This window comes from Eucalyptus grandis, chromosome 7 (genome assembly GCF_016545825.1).
Source record: "Eucalyptus grandis isolate ANBG69807.140 chromosome 7, ASM1654582v1, whole genome shotgun sequence".
Classification (NCBI taxonomy): domain Eukaryota; kingdom Viridiplantae; phylum Streptophyta; class Magnoliopsida; order Myrtales; family Myrtaceae; genus Eucalyptus; species Eucalyptus grandis.
In genome coordinates, this window is record NC_052618.1 from 21,458,510 (window position 1) to 21,476,083 (window position 17,574).

General features: G+C 38.0%; 2 protein-coding genes across 2 annotated transcripts; both read right to left on the reverse strand.

Moving 5' to 3' along the window:
• Positions 1-4,702: 4,702 nt before the first annotated feature.
• LOC120295972 (uncharacterized PE-PGRS family protein PE_PGRS54) lies at positions 4,703-7,614 on the reverse strand. The gene is made up of 3 exons (XM_039317606.1): positions 7,471-7,614; positions 5,812-5,877; positions 4,703-5,092 (listed from the first exon to the last, which is right to left on the reverse strand). Exons 1-3 carry the CDS (start codon positions 7,612-7,614, stop codon positions 4,703-4,705), a joined length of 600 nt encoding a protein of 199 aa, XP_039173540.1.
• Positions 7,615-7,629: 15 nt separating this feature from the next.
• On the reverse strand, positions 7,630-11,694 carry LOC120295973 (uncharacterized PE-PGRS family protein PE_PGRS20). Its single transcript, XM_039317607.1, has 2 exons — positions 11,551-11,694; positions 7,630-7,806 (listed from the first exon to the last, which is right to left on the reverse strand). The coding sequence occupies exons 1-2, from the start codon at positions 11,692-11,694 to the stop codon at positions 7,630-7,632; spliced, it is 321 nt and encodes a 106-aa protein (XP_039173541.1).
• Positions 11,695-17,574: the final 5,880 nt, after the last annotated feature.

The following is a 17,574-nucleotide window of genomic DNA, read 5'->3' on the forward strand; positions in this document are numbered from 1 at the left end:
GTATCTACCTACTATGATACGTATCGATCGATGACTCGGCTTCCATTCTTGTGTTATGTCCTTTCCCCTGCTTCCAAGCTTATTCGTAGTTATAACAAACACTGAAAAGTATTAAGAGTTCTCCACGTACGGCTTTATCCGCCTTTTTTCATTGCTAGCACGAGAGCAGACCCTATAAGAAAATCAACTTTTCGCTACAGTGGAATATCGTCGCTAGAAGCCTGGAATTTCGTGGCGGAGAAGTCGTGGCTAAAGGCCTTTGGCCGGTAGACCTTGGCGACGAAATCGAGTAATTTTCGTGGCCCAAAGTATATTTTTCACCCCACCCTGAAAAATATTTCATGGCAAAGGCGCAAAATAGACATTCAATAGAGACAGAAATTTCTTTTGTAGTTAAAGGGCTAGCCTTTGGGGACAAAAATTTCGTAAGGAATGATATGAGGCCAGGAAAAAATCATAACCGGCGTCGGATTTTGATCGAATCATCTTGGCTCACGAAATATTTCGTGGCGAAGACGTCATGGGAAAAATCCCCACTTTAAGCCACGAAATTTTCATTGTTGAAATTTCGGGGGGATAATATTTCTTGACTAAAAGTCAATGTGTTCTTCTACACATAACAAATCGTCGCATCTGACCAACGAAGCTTTCAAGGCTAAAAGTGCATGTGAATTTATTTGTAGGTTTCAACACAAAATTTCGTCCCTAATTGTATTTTTTTTTGTACATCATTTTTTTCGTGGCTAAAAGGGTGCAAATTTGATACCAAGTTCGTTGTTAAAAGTCCTTTGCGAATTTTGAATTTATATTTTAGATTTGCGAATCTTGGTATTTTTAATTCTGATTTCCAGCTACTGATACATTATAAATTAAGAAAATGAGCAAATTTCAAATTAGATTAATATCACAAAAGAACCCTAAATTATGCCCATCGTGATACAAGTACCTTGAACTATACATCAATTTTTACTTTTTTGTCATAAAAACCCCCTAAATTATACCAGTATAACAAATATATCCTACATGGAACTAAAATATAGGGTATATACGTTATATATGTGTAAGTTTGGATATTTTCCTAAGACAAAAAATGTTTGGAGAGATCAGTCAAGGCAACACAAAGAATTCTAGATTGACATGTTAAAATCGAGAAACAAGTTAACAACTATTCTAGATAATGGTCTGTTACGAAGCAAGTTGTTCAGTTACCTTCCACAAAGATTACGCTGAGGTGGTGAGCTAACAAGAAAACCTGTAAAGAGATGTTCTGTTTTTCTTCCTAGCCATACCCAAAGGCCAGTTACTAACTTATCATAACAACCCTAAATTCTATGTAACTATCTCTTACTATATAAATTCCCATCCCCTTCCTCCATTTCCTCGAACGCAATTAGCAACCCATTCCCCTCAGCTTATCGATTTCAAGCCCTTGAGCCTATCTCAACATAAAACCCATGCTCCATTTTGCGGATATGATTTCTTTGTCAAAGAGCTTTGTTCTCTTCATCGCCCTAATTTTTTCAACCATCAATATGAGTTCCGGGGCTCGTCATTTGCCGGAAACAACTATGGCAGCTATACTGTCTTTTCCCACAAAACCAACACCATCAATACCGATTACAATGCCGCCTTTCCCGTCCAAGCCCACATTGCCAAAGGTCACCGATCTGCTTATGGCTGCCATCGTAACGACCCTGGCTCAGCCCGGACTGCCGACGCTGCCCACCACACAACCAACACAAATACCAACGACGCTGCCGCCTTTGCCGTCCATGCCCAAATCGCCAAAGGTCACCAAGCTGCCTATGCCTTTCGTCCGAACGTTCCTGGCTCGGCCCAGACTGCCGATGCCGCCCACCACACAACCAGCGCTGCCTACGACTACGCCGCCACTTTCGAGCTTGCCAACCGTGCCGACCACCTTAGCGTGGATGCCAAGCATCCCTACTTCTCTCTCTAAGATTCTCTCTGCTCCTTTCATCACCACATCTCCAGCCACCAGACCTTGAAGATTTTAACATCACTTGAGGTCACTTCAGAGTATTTTTAAATTGCTGGCGTCCCCCCTTATGTCTGTAAGCTTCTTCGCATATATGTTTGTCGTATCATGAAATGCATTTTGGGATTCTTTTTATCATTCACGCTGTTTCCTAGGGAGCTCTTTTGCTGCGATTAAAGGGCTAACCTTTTGCGACGAAAATTTCATAGGGTTTTATTAGCTTTTACAGCACAAATTTTAGTGGCTAATGATATGAGGCCGGGTAAAATATTTGTAATCGAAGTGTCGAATTTCGTAGCGGTCAAATCATCTTGGCTCATAAAATATCTTGTGACGAAGACGTTGTGAGACAAACCCCTACTTTTAGCCACGCAAAAATTCGAGGCAACAAAACATTTCGTGACTAACAATCCATATGTTTTTCATCACATAACAAATTGTCGCATATGACCAACGAAGTTTTCATGACTAAAAGTGAATGAGAATCTATTTGTAGTTTTCAACCCAAAATTTGGTCGTTAATATTATTATTAAGTACATCATTTTTTTTTTTGGCTAAAAGGGTGCAAATTTGAGACGAAGTTTGTTGCTAAAATCCTTTGCAAATTTCGAATTTATATTTTAGATTGCTTTTGAAATTCTGGGTATTTTTATTTCTGTTTCTGCAGCTATTGACAAAATAAGCAAATGAGCAAATATAAAACTAAACAATTTATTCATAATCTAGCAATACAAGACATAGTAGTCCAGTCTCCTATATCATAAACCAAAAAAACCGAGATCGTATCATTACCTAAAGGTGGTCTAACATCCTTGATGATCAATCCAAAAGAAAAAAGAAATTCTAAATCAAATTGACATATAAATAGCTGTCCAGCCTCCTCGACAATCAACCAAAAAGTCAAAAGAGCATCAGCACCTGCAAAAAAAAAAAAAAAAAAAAATAGAATTGCTCGGTCAATAAAATTATAGGAAATTTCCCAACCAGTCCCAAATTTATTGTGCGAATATCAATTGAATTTAAAATGTTTGCACGAAATTTTATTTAATTATTAGAGTTAATTTTCAAGGAAAATTGCTAATGTGGCGTTCTCGTCATCGCTGATTATCCTACATGGCACATGGTCACGTAAATGATTTCCAACGAAAAATGACCAGGAGGACTATATTAGAATTTTACACAAAAATTAAAGACTCAATTGATTTCCATACAATATGTTTAGAATTGATTGCCCTTAGCTTTTGTAATACGAAGCACAGATGCATGGCCTCCATGCGCAACAGATGGTCCGATCGAATGCCGAAAGGGCGCAGATTTTCGCCGGAATGATTTGGGCTTCATAGATAACTCTGCCTGATTCGCTTGTCAACCCACTGCCCATTTCTTTTCTCCTAAATCTAGCTCCTTCAACTACTATTTTTCTAATTGAATTCTTATTATTTACTACCTTCTCTAAAGTGTGCATAATTTTCAAATAATAAAAATAAAACCAAAATAACAAAGTATGTTCAAAAATCAATACAAAAGCTAAGGGCAAATTAAAAAGAACAGCAAAAATAACACTATAAGCACATGTTAGAGCCATGCAAAAGAAATGTCTATAAACCTATGTGAAAATGTATCAAAGGAGGAGGAGGAGGAAGACTATTAATGCAGAACGTAATATCCATTTATAATATAAAAAACACACATCGCTATCCTTTTCTTAGTTTATTTCAATTATTTTGGCTAAGTTTAAATTATGTGTTTTGGCTAAATGTACTCTATATTTTTTTAACATCCAAAGATATTTAAATGCCGACTTTATCTACATTTTGAAAATAACATACAAGAGTGTGTAACGATATGTAAGGAATCGGTAAGATTATTGGGGCACGTGGCAATACAATGCCGAGTGTGATGCCATGTGGCAAGCATAAACCTAAAGAGAAGTGCCACTTGGCAAGTATAAGAGCAAATGCTCTCTCAACTCTACCTTTAATTATATATAATAGATATAATCATGTGAAGATAACTTATTTGCTAGCATCTAACAGTCAAAGGAGATAAGACTGGAACTATTTTTTCGTGCAAAGTCTGTGGCTAGTAAAGTAATCCTTCTTATCTTTTGTGCAATCAGAGAAAAAAATAGTACCTAAAGGCTAAATCCACCATCGCTCTAACGGTAGACCAACATGTAATGGAATTGTTGAAGTCCAAAGGTCGGAGAGATCAGTCAAGCCAACACAAAGAAACCTAGATTGACATGTTAAAATCCAGGAACAAGTTAACACCCAACCTAGATATTGGTACGTTATGAAGCAAGTTGTTCAGTTACCTTCCACAAAGACATCTGTGAAGCTTGACTTCATGACAGCATGGCCATCTCTCAGAACAAAAATAACAGATTTGACCTTTGTCTTTTCTTTTGGCAAGTGGAAGATTGAGCTGAGGTGGGGAGCTAACAAGGAAACTATAAAGAGATGTTCGGTTTTTCTTTTCCTAAGCATACCCAAAGGCCAGTCACCAACCTATTGTCACAATACTAAACTCCACACATCCATCTCTTGCGATATGAACTCCCATCCTCTTCCTCCATTGCCTACAATTAGCAATCCATCCCTCTTTGGTCATTGATTTCAAGTCCTTGAGCCTTTCACAACATAATATCCACACTGTAGTTACCAACATGGCTGCTTCCTCAAAGAGCTTCATTCTCTTCATCACCCTAGTTCTTCAACTGCCAATATGAGTTTCGGAACAAGCCATCTACTGCAAATAACCATGCCATCCATACCGTCGCTTCCCACAATACCAACACTACCGATACCAACAACTATACTGTCCCTTCCCACAATACCAACAACATCAATACCGACTTCGCTGCCACCATTGCTGTCCATTCCGGCGTTGCCCGCCTTCCCTGCGACCCTTCCTAAGCCCACATTGCCAACACTGCCCACCACCCAGCCAACATTGCCCACCACTGCTCTCCCGCCACTTCCAAGCGTGCCAACCATGCCAATTGCCTTGCCCCCGGTGTCGGGCATCCCTATGTCTCTCCCTAAGATTCCTTCCATTCCTTTCCTCACTCCTCCTCCAGCCACCAGCCCCTGAAGATTTTAGTACCATATAAGTTTATCTCAGTGTATCTTTAAGCTGTTGGGGTCCGCCCTTTCTTTGTAAAGATTGTTCGCATATATGTGTGGTGTGTCATTTGATGTCTTTTGGAATTATATTTTTAAATCACATTGTTTTGTAGTGATCTCTTTTGGTGCGAATAAATGTCTTTTCCAGTATCTTGTATGTACCGTCCATCATATGTATTGATCGGTGAGTTGGCTTCTATTCATCCATGTCTTTTCCGCCTCTTCCAAGCTTGTTAGTAACTATAACTCACACACACACAACCCATCAGGATAAAAATGTGTTCTTCCCACACGGCCTTATCCACCTTTTTTAATTGTTGTTAGTGAATCGGTGCTACAAGAAAATCGACCTTTCACTACGGCGGAATTCTTGGCTAAAAAGCCTGGAAATTCATGGCTAAGGCTTTTTTCCACGAAAATCTTGGTGGCCAAAATGTCATTGCTAAAGGCCCGTGGCAATAGACCTTGGAAATGAAATCGAGTAATTTTGTAGCAAAAAGTACATATTTCACCACGGGATATTTCATGACAAAATGCGTAGACGCTCAAAAGCAACAGATTTTATTTCGCGGCTAAAGGGCTAAACTTTGGCAACGAAAATTATGTGGGTTGTTGTCGCTTTGTCGACTTGGCGACTCAAAGTTCGGTGAGTAATGATATGGGGCAAAGAAAGATTTTCTGACCAAAGCGTCGAATTTCATAGCGCCTGAATCATCTTCGCCCAAAATTATTCGAGTCAAAAGTTTAACCTGAAAAATAAGATGAGACACAAAAGTGCGAAACTCATAAAGCATGAGAATTGAAGTATTCCCAACACCAGCGAACGGAGGAAGAAATGCAAAATGGGATGAACTATTTATAATGGAGAGTGAAGTATGTCCAACATCACATGTATATAAAAAGTATATAAGACCCATTGTCAAGTCACATTATATTTCAACAATCTAATTTAGATACCTTTTGTAATTTAAATCGTATTAGTAATACTATTTTCTTAGGCTTAAGTAATTTAAACTGATTAGGATGATTTTTCCACCATTAATATATTCAAGCTGACGTATATTTTTTAAATTGTATTTCAAGCTGTTTTCTAAATCTATTCATCTAAAATACAAGGAGAGAAAAAGGTAGATAATAAACAAGAAACAACAATACCAATACTATATTCACAAACCTTTCGTCGCGTCCTTCAGAATCATCCTCAATGTCAGCCCAAAAAATCTCAATTAACATCCTAATTTGGGGTAATTGTGCCACAATTACCCCAAATTTATTTTTCTATCACAAAAAATATCAATGTCAGCCTTCTTAACCCGTTTCTTGTCATTTCAACGTCCGTAAAAGTAATCTATTCAAAATTCTACCTTATCAACATGTGTTTAAGCCAATTACTCGGTTAGAAATGGAATTCATTGATTACTTTAATTTCAAAAAACTCTCCAATAGCTCATAAATGCCTCATTTCTTGCCTATCCGCTTCACTTCTTAATCTCAAGCTCAAATCATTAGCTTTTTTAACATAATTAAGAGTTTTTGTTCAGAATTTTTTGTAACAGAAAAAAGTTAAAGTAAATGCGGTGCAAATGTAATGGTCTAGAAATAACATAAAAATTAGCTTAGGATAAATGTGGCATGATTGTATTGTTCAAAGATTTTTTTTTATATAAAAATTAATTTGGAGTAAATATAATATGGGTATACCAATTTAGAATTTTTAGTGGTATTAACCCTTCTTTTTATCATTTGTGTAACCAAAAGAAAAAAAAAAAAACTAATGGCTAAAGCCCAAACAATTAACTAGATCATTGATGAAGCCCAAATTTCGGGGAGATCAGTCAATGCAGCACAAACCAACCTTAGAATTATATGTTAAAATCAAGAAGCAAATTGACAATCAACCTAAGAAAATAGCAAGTTATTCAGCTGCCTCCCACAAAGACAGATGCGAAGATTGACTTCAACGAAAGCATTGGTCATCTGGCAGGATATTTGAGCTGAGGAGGTGAGCCAACAAAGAACCAATAAAAGAGATGTTCTGTTTTTTATTCTTTTTCCCAACCATACCCAAAAGCCAGTCACCAACTTATTATCACAACCCAAATTTCTATTTGAACTACCTCTTGCTATATAACTCCCATCTCCTTCCTCCATTTACTCACACAAGTAGCAATCCATTCCTCTTAGCTCATTAATTTCAAGTCCTTGAGCCTTTCACAACATAAAATCCACACTCCAGTTGCTGACATGGCTACTTCCTCAAAGAACTTTGTTCTCTTCATCACCCTAGTTCTCTCAACCGTCAACATGAGTTTCGGAGCTCGTCATCTGCTACAAACAACTACGCCATCCATACCATCCCTTCCCATGATACCAACACTACCAATACCGACAACTATACCATCCATTCCGTCCCTTCCCACGATGCCAAAAATATCCATACCGACTTCACTGCCACCTTTACCGTCCATTCCCACATTACCTGCCATCCCTACGACCCTGCCTCAGCCCACATTGCCGACGCTGCCCACCACCCAGCCAACATTGCCCATTACTGCTCTGCCGCCACTTCCAAGCATGCCAACCGTGCCAACTGCCTTGCCCCCGGTGCCGGGCATCCCTACGTCTCTCCCCAAGATTCCTTCCATTCCTTTCCTCACTCCTCCTCCAGCCACCAGCCCCTGAAGATATTAGTACCATATGAGGTTATCTCAGTGTATCTTTAAGCTGTTGGGGTCCGCCCTTTCTTTGTAAAGATTGGTCGCATTTATGTGTGGTGTGTCATTTGATGTCTTTTGGAATTATATTTTTCAATCACATTGTTTTCTAGTGAGCTCTTTTGATGCGAATAAATGTTTTTCCAGCATCTTGTATGTACCTTCTATCATATGTATTGATCAGTGACTTGGCTTCCATTCTTCCATGTCCTTTCCACTGTTTCAAGCTTGTTAGTAACTATAACATACATTATCAGTACAAAAATGTGCTCTCTGTGTACGGCCTTATAGACCTTTTTTTCATTGTTAGTGGAGAATCAGCACTAAAAGAAAATCGACCTTTCGCCGCCGCGGAATTATTGGCCAAGAAGCCTGGAATTTCGTGGGTAAGGCTTATTGCCACGAAAATCTTGGTGGCGGAGATGTCATGGCTAAAGGCCTGTGGCAATAGACCTTGGAAACAAAATTGAATAATTTTATAGCAGAACAGTATACTTTACACCGCAAAATATTTCATGACAAAAAGCATAAATAGAGACTCAATAGAAACAAATTTTTATTTAGTGGCTTAAGGGCCAACCCTTTTGCAACAAAATTATGTGGGTCGTTGTAGCTTCGGCAGCACAAAATCCTGTGACTAATGATATGAAGCGAAGGACTTTCTGACTCAAGCGTCAAAATTCAAGCGCTTGAATCATCTTTGCCCACAATCATTCGAGTCAAAAGTTTAACCCGACAGGTAAGATGAGACACAAAAGTGCGAAACTCATTAAACACGTGAATTGAAGTATTTCCAAAACCAGCGAAGGAGGAAGAAATGCAAAATGGGATGAGCTATTTATAATGAAAGAGTGAAGTATGAGCTTTTCAGGGTTAATACCTTGAAAAATCTCATACTAGTACATATGTTGCAAAGTTACTTAAAACTAATATTATGATCACCAAAAACCCCAAACTGATACACTTGTAAAAAATTTATCCTATGTTAGATTCTGTTAAATTTCATTACCAACTTGCTAAGTTTTATGACATATGACAGTTGACTAGTATATCAGTTTGGAATTTTATTCTTCGTATATCACAGTCGTACAATTTTTGTGATTTTTTATGGCATCAATCTAATTTAACGAATAGTATATTTGTCACAAAAATACAATTTTGGGATTTTTTGTGGTCGAACAAATTAATTTCGGGTAACCCACCAGTGGGCAGCGCAATTAGTTGAGATCTCTCCTCCAACGAAGAAGGGCAGCACAATTAGTTGAAATCTCTCCTCCAATGAAGAAGGTCAAGGATTCGAAACCCTGCGTTATTAGCGATTAAAGTAAGGGGCCCCAACGGTGGGTTACTAGGCCAATTTCCCCCGAGGTATAGTCGTTGTTGGGCCTCCACTGCTAAGGCCCATGAGACCTCAAATCGGCGTAAGCTAACAAAAGCAGCTCAATGATTCTCGATCACAAAAATATATATATATATATATATATATATATTATTAATTTGGGTTAATTTGTCACAAGTATATCAATTTTAAGTTTTTTGTGATCATTTAGGTACATTTGTTACATGTGTACCGGTTTAGAATTTTTCATGATTAAAAAATTAGTTTGTGGTAAATTTGTCACAAGTGTACCAATTTGAGATTTTTCAGAATATTAACCCAAAAGTATATGAAATCCATTATTAAGTCACGTGATATTTCAATAATCTAACTTACATGCCTTTTGTAATTTAAATCGTATTAGTAATTCTATTTTCTTAGGCTTAAGTAATTTAAATTGATTAGGATGATTTTTCCACCATTACTATATTCAAGTTGACATATATTTTTTAAATTGTATTTCAAGCTGTTTTCTAAATCTATCAATCTAAAACACAAGGAGAGAAAAGGTAGATAATAAACAAGAAACAATGATACCAACACTATATTCACGAACCTTGTGTTGCGTCCTTCAGAGTCAACCCCACATTTTGGAGTTCTGAACATCTTTTGGCATCAATCGAAGGTTTTCTATGTGCTCTTACAATTTTAAGGCACAGAAAACACACGTCTATATCCTATTCTTATTTTAAACCAATCATTAAGTTAATTGTTTCAACTAAGTTTTGCTCTAGATTTTTTTAGCATTTGAAGATGTTTAAATATTGACTTTATCTATTATTAGCATTTGAAAATAACATATAATAGTGCACAATAACACATAAGTAATTTATAAGGAACACTGAGCCACAAGACGAATATAGAGTTAAAGAGAAGTGTCACATGACGAGCACTAGAATGAACACTCTCAACTGTGGCTTTATCTATATATGATAGGAACTATCCCATGAACATAATTTGTTTGTCAACACTAGACAGCAATCTCAAAGGAGATAAGACTTTAACTATTCTTAATGGAATGTTTGTATCCAGTTTTCACTCTTTCTAGGGTTAATAGCACCACCAAATTTAGCCTAAACTAATTTTTGTGCCACAAAAAATCCCAAACTATATTACTTGTACCCATTTGCCCCAAACTAATTTTTCATGTTGTGAAAAATCCCAAATTGGTACAATCATACAACAATTGCCCAAAACTTATTTTTGTATCACAAAAAAAAAAAACAAAACTCGAGATCAGCCTTCTTAACCTGTTTCTGTTCATTTCAATATCCGTAAAAGCAATCTATTCAAAAAATCAACATTATCAACATGTGTTTAAGCCAATTATTCTATTAGAAATGGAATTCATTTTTTATTTTTTTTGGTAAAGATTAGAAATGGAGTTCGTTGATTACTTCAATTTCAAAAAACTCTCAGATAGCTCGTAAATGCCTCATTTTCTTGACTATCCGCTTCACTTCTCGATCTCAAGTTCAAATCATTAGCTTTAAACATAGTTAAGAGTTTCTATTTGGAATCTTTTGTAACACAAAAAAGTTAGAATAAATGTGGTACAAATGTAATGATCTAGAATTTTTTATAATATAGAAAATTAATTTGGGATAAATATGGCATTGTTGTATCAATTTAGAATATATTTTTTACACAAAAACTAATTTGGAGTAAATGTAGTACGGGTATATCAATTTAGAATTTTTAGTGATGTTAATCCTTCTTTTCATCATTTGTGTAAAAAGAAAAAAAAAAACAAATAACTAATGGCTAAAGCCCAACCACTTAACAGTAGACCGGATCTTTGACGGAGTCGAAATTTCACGGAGATCGGTCAATGCAATACATACCAACCTTAGAATTATATGTTTAAAATCAAAAGCAAGTTAACAATCAACCTAAGAAAATAGCAAGTTATTCAGTTGCCTTCCACAAATATAGATGCGAAGCTTGACTTCAACGAAAGCATTGGCCATCTGTCAGGAGATTTGAGCCGAAGAGGTGAGCTAACAAAGAGCCAATAAAAGAGATGTTCTGTTTTTTATTCTTTTTCCTAACCATACCCAAAAGCCAGTCACCAACTTATTATCACAACCCAAATTTCTATTTGAACTACCTCTTGCTATATAAACTCCCATCTCCTTCCTCCATTTACTCACACAAGTAGCAATCCATTCCTCTTAGCTCATTAATTTCAAGTCCTTGAGCCTTTCACAACATAAAATCCACACTCCAGTTCCTGACATGGCTGCTTCCTCAAAGAGCTTTGTTCTCTTCATCGCCCTAGTTCTCTCAACTTCCAACATGAGCTTCGGAGCTCGTCATCTGCTGCAAACAACTATGCCATCCATACCGTCCCTTCCCACAATACCAACACTACCAATACCGACAACTATACCATCCATACCGTCCCTTCCCACGATGCCAAAAATACCGACTTCAATGCCACCATTGCCATCCATTCCCACATTGCCTACCATCCCTACGACTCTGCCTCAGCCCACATTGCCGACGCTGCCCACCACCCAGCCAACATTGCCCACCACTGCTCTGCCGCCACTTCCAAGCATGCCAACCGTGCCAACCGCCTTGCCCCCGGTGCCGGGCATCCCTACCTCTCTCCCTAAGATTCCTTCCATTCCTTTCCTTACTCCTCCTCCAGCCACCAGTCCCTGAAGATTTTAGTACCATGTCTAGTTATCTCAGTGTATCTTTAAGCTGTTGGGCTCCGCCCTTTGCTTGTAAAGATTGCTCGCATACATGTGTGTTGTCATTTGATATCTTTTGGAATTATATTCATCATTCGCGTTGTTTTCTAGTGAGCTCTTTTGGTGCGAATAAATGTTTTTCCAGTATCCTGTATGTTCCTTCTGTCATATATATTGATCAGTGACTTGGCGTCTTTCATCCATGTCTTTTTCCACCGGTTCCGATCATACGCCATCAGTATAAAATGTGTTCTCCACATACGGTCTTATCCACCTTTTTTTCATTGTTAGTAGAGAATCGGCACTCCAAGAAAATCGACCTTTCACCGCGGCAGAATTCTTGGCTAAGAAGCGTGGAATTTCAGGCTAAGGCTTCTTACCACGAAAATCTTCATGGCAGAGATGTCATGGCCAAAGGCCTGTGGCCATAGACTTTGGAAACGAAATCGAGTAACTTTGTAGTAGAAAGTATACTCTTCACCATGGGATATTTCATGGCAAAAGGCGTAAAATAGACAGGCAATCGCAACAAATTTCATTTCGTGGCTAAAGGGCCAACCTTCCAACCTTTTGCAACGAAATTTACGTGGGCTATTGTAGCTTTGGCTACACAAAATCTAATGACTAAGGATACGAGGACAAGAAAGATTTTCTAGACTAAAGCATTAAATTTCGTAAAGAAAGTACCTAAAGGCTAAATCTCATCACTCTAACAGTAGAACATCATGTAAGTGATCCAAAGTTAGGAGAGATCAGTGAAGGCAACACAAAGAATTCAGAGAAATTGTCCAAAAAGTCCTAAACTTATTGCACTTTTGTCAATTCAGTCCTAAATCTTTTAACTTTGCCAATTGAGTCATAAACCTTTTTACTTCTTGCCGATTCAGTCTATCTGTCCAATTTTAGCCTGAAAATGCTAACGTGGACACCGACGATGCCATGTAGGACTGCCGGTGCTGATGTGGACAATTTTTAATAATATTTTAATTTTTTTATAATATTTTTGAATTTTTATTATTTTATTATTTTTCTATTTTTCTTTTATTTTATTTTCTTTCTTCTTCTTCTTTTTTTTTTTTTTTGGCTTTGTTGGCCTTTTCCGGTGGCCGGCCACCGGCCACAGCCAGCCGGTTGGCCTCGCCCGCCACGGGCGAGGCCACGGCCAAGCGAGGGGAGCCCTCGCCCAGGGCAGGGCGGCCTCGCTGGGCGTCAGTCGGGCAACAGTGGCGACGCCGGGCGAGGCCGCCCTAGCCTGGGCAAGGGCCGGCCTCGCTAGATCTGGCAAGGGGAGCCCTCACTGGGCTTGCCCTCGCCTGTGCGAGCGTTGACCTCACCAGACCAGATCTGGCGAGGCTAGCCCTCGCCCCGGCCGGGCGACGGTGACGCAGGCAACAAGCAAGAGTGGGAATCGTCGACGAGCAACAGCGACGATTTTGCATTGAGCAGGCACATAGTCCAATCTCCTATATGATAAACCAAAAAAACCAAGATCATATCACTACCTAAAGGTGGTCTAACATCCTTGATGATCAATCCAAAAGAAAAAAAAATTAAAGTCTAATTATCATATAAATAGCTGTCCAGCCTCGTCGACAATCAACCAAAAAGTCAAAAGAGCATCAGCACCTGCAAAAAATAGAATTGCTTAGTCGATAAAATTATAGGAAAATTTCCCAACAAGCACCAAATTTATTTTGCAAATGCCAATTGAGTTCAAAATATTTGCACAAAATTTTAATTTAATTATCACAGTTAATTTTCGAGGAAAATTGCTAATGTGGCGTTCCCGTCGTCACCGGTTATTCTGCATGGCACATAGTCACGTCAATGATTTTCAACGAAAAATTACCAGGAGGACTATATTATAAGACTCAATTGATATCCATATAATATGTTTAGAACTGATTGAACAATTTTGCCATAAAAATTGTGTATTATGAAGCACAGATGCATAGCCTCCATCCGCAACAGATGGTCCGATCGAATGCCGAAAGGGCGCAGATTTTCGCCGGAATGATCTGGGCATCATAGACAACTCTGCCTGATTCGCTGGTCAGCCCACTACCCATTTCTTTTCTCCCAAATCTAGCTCCTTCAACTACTATTTTTCTAATTGAATTCTTATCATTTACTAATTTTTCTTAAGTGTGCATAATTTTCAAATAATAAAAATAAAACCAAAATAACAAAGTATGTTAAAAAATCAATACAAAAGCTAAAGGTAAATTAAAAAGAACAGCAAAAATAACACTATAAACACATGTTAGAGCCATGCAAAAGAAATGTCTATTCACCCATGTGAAAATGTATCAAAGGAGGAGGAGGAGGAGGAAGACTATTAATGCAGAACGTAATATCCATTTATAATATAAAAAACACACATCGCTATCCTTTTCTTAGTTTATTTCAATTATTTTGGCTAAGTTTAAATTATGTGTTTTGGCTAAATGTACTCTATATTTTTTTAACATCCAAAGATATTTAAACGCCGACTGTATCTACATTTTGAAAATAACATACAAAAGTGTGTAACGATATGTAAGTAATCGGTAAGATTATTGGGGCACATGGCAATACAATGCCGAGTGTGATGCCATGTGGCAAGCAAAAACCTAAAGAGAAGTGCCACTTGGCAAGTATAAGAGCAAATGCTCTCTCAACTCTACCTTTAATTATATATAATAGATATAATCATGTGAAGATAACTTATTTGCTAGCATCTAACAGTCAAAGGAGATAAGACTGGAACTATTTTTTCGTGCAAAGTCTGTGGCTAGTAAAGTAATCCTTCTTATCTGTTGTGCAATCAAGAGAAAAAAAAAATAGTACCTAAAGGCTAAATCCACCATCGCTCTAACGGTAGACCAACATGTAATGGAATTGTTGAAGTCCAAAGGTCGGAGAGATCAGTCAAGCCAACACAAAGAAACCTAGATTGACATGTTAAAATCCAGGAACAAGTTAACACCCAACCTAGATATTGGTACGTTATGAAGCAAGTTGTTCAGTTACCCTCCACAAAGACATTTGTGAAGCTTGTCTTCATGAAAGCATGGCCATCTCTCAGAACAAAAACAACAGATTTGACCTATGTTTTTTCTTTTGGCAAGTGGAAGATTGAGCTGAGGTGGGGAGCTAACAAGGAAACTATAAAGAGATGTTCGGTTTTTCTTTTCCTAAGCATACCCAAAGGCCAGTCACCAACCTATTGTCACAATACGAAACTCCACACATCCATCTCTTGTGATATGAACTCCCATCCTCTTCCTCCATTGCCTACAATTAGCAATCCATCCCTCTTTGGTCATTGATTTCAAGTCCTTGAGCCTTTCACAACATAATATCCACACTGTAGTTACCAATATGGCTGCTTCCTCAAAGAGCTTCATTCTCTTTGTCACCCTAGTTCTTTGAACCGCCAATATGAGCTTCGGAACTCGCCACCTACTGCAAACAACCATTCCATCCATACCATCGCTTCCCACAATACCAACACTACCGATACCGACAACTATACCATCCATATTGTCCATTCCCACAATACCAACAACATCAATACCGACTTCGCTGCCACCATTGCTGTCCATTCCCACGTTGCCCGCCTTCCCTGCGACCCTGCCTAAGCCCACATTGCCAACACTGCCCACCACCCAGCCAACATTGCCCACCACTGCTCTCCCGCCACTTCCAAGCGTGCCAACCGTGCCAACTGCCTTGCCCCCGGTGTCGGGCATCCCTACGTCTCTCCCTAAGATTCCTTCCATTCCTTTCCTCACTCCTCCTCCAGCCACCAGCCCCTGAAGATTTTAGTACCTTATAAGTTTATCTCAGTGTATCTTTAAGCTGTTGGGGTCCGCCCTTTCTTTGTAAAGATTTTTCGCAGATATGTGTGGTGTGTCATTTGATGTCTTTCGGAATTATATTTTTTCAATCACATTGTTTTGTAGTGAGCTCTTTCCGTGCGAATAAATGTTTTTCCAGTATCTTGTATGTACTGATCGGTGAGTTGGCTTCTATTCATCCATGTCTTTTCGACCTCTTCCAAGTTTGTTAGTAATTATAACACACACCATCAGTATAAAAATGAGTTCTTCTCATACGGCCTTATCCACCTTTTTCTAATTGTAGCTAGTGAATCGGTGGTGCTACAAGAAAATCGACCTTTCACTACAGCGGAATTCTTGGCTAAAAAGCCTGGAATTTTATGGCTAAGGCTTCTTGCCACGAAAATCTTAGTGGCCAATATGTCATTGCTAAAGGCCCGTGGCAATAGACCTTGGAAATGAAATCGAGTAATTTTGTAGCAAAAAGTATACATTTCACCACGGGATATTTCGTGACAAAATGCGTAGGCGCTCAAAAGCGACAGATTTTATTTCGTGGCTAAAGGGCTAAACTTTTGCAACGAAAATTATGTGGGTTGTTGTCGCTTTGTAGACTTGGCGACTCTGTTAAAGCTCAAAAAAACAACAATCAAAACAGAAAAATTTCTGTTGTTTGAGAGAGAGAAAAGATAAAAATAAATAAATAAATAAATAAATAAATAATAATAATAATAATAATAATAATAATAATAATAATAATAATAAAATAATAAATAATAAAAAAAAACAACAGAGCATAGCACTTCATACGTCTTGTGCTTAAAGAAAAAAACTGTCGAGTACAACCACTAAATACAAAGCAGAAACTGCTCATGTACGTGCGACAAATAACTACACACAAACGTGCTATTAACTTCCTAGAAAATAGCAAAAACACTAAATGCATAACTAAATGAACTTGGCTGTTTTTTTAATAAATAAAAAAACATAGTAAAATAGAGGAAAACATGACAGAAAACAGCAGCTGAACAATTCCAACAAACTCCTCCTTGGATCAGTTGCTGCTGCAGATTCCTATTTTCTCTTAACAGCTCAAATCTTCCAGCCTGAAGTGGTTTTGTGAACATATCTGCAAGCTGATCTTCAGATCTGCATTAGACCAACTTAACTTCGCCACTTTGTTGCACCTCACGCAGAAAGAAAAATTTGACTTTGAAATGCTTGGTTTTGCCATGGAAAACTGGATTCTGAGATATTGCTAAAGCAGTCTGATTATCCACATTAACTTCAATGCAATCACTAGCATTCAACCACAGATCCTTCATTATCTTTTTCAGCCACAAAGCTTGATTTGCAGCTGCAGTAGCTGCTATAAACTTAGCATTTGCTGTGGACTGAGCTACAATCTCTTGTTTTTTGGAACACCAGGAGAAACAAGCAGAACCAAAACTGAAACAATATCCACACGTACTTTTCATGTCATCTACTGAACCAGCCCAGTCACTATCAGAAAATCCTTGCAAATTAAACTTCTGACATTTCTTAAACTTCACACCAAAGAACAATGTTCATTTGAGATATCTCAATACCCTTTTTGCTGCAATCAAATGTAACTGACTAGGACTACTCATAAGCCCGGATAAAACACTCACAGCAAATAGAATATCTGGTCTGGTTCTTTGTAAGATACATGAGACACCCAATCGACTTCTATACATAGAAGCATCTACTGCATCTGTTCCATCATTCTTTTGCAGCTTCTCTTTAGCAACCATAGGAGTGCTTACACTTCGACAATTTTCTATCCGAAACTTCTTTAGATTTTCCT

Bases quoted from the DNA above. Each gene is read 5' to 3' on its own strand.
- LOC120295972 (XM_039317606.1), bottom strand. From the start codon at position 7,614: ATGGCAGGTAATGTGGGAATGGACGGTAAAGGTGGCAGTGAAGTCGGT. The intron at 5,878-7,470 runs GTAGTTGTTTGT...CTTATTTTTCAG, and splicing joins GAAGGGATGGTATGGATGGC to GTTAAACTTTTGACTCGAAT. The intron at 5,093-5,811 runs GTCAGAAAATCT...TAAAATCTTCAG, and splicing joins CTATGAAATTCGACGCTTTG to GGGCTGGTGGCTGGAGGAGG.
- LOC120295973 (XM_039317607.1), bottom strand. From the start codon at position 11,694: ATGGTAGGCAATGTGGGAATGGATGGCAATGGTGGCATTGAAGTCGGT. The intron at 7,807-11,550 runs GTTTGCAGCAGA...TAATATCTTCAG, and splicing joins ACGGTATGGATGGCATAGTT to GGGCTGGTGGCTGGAGGAGG.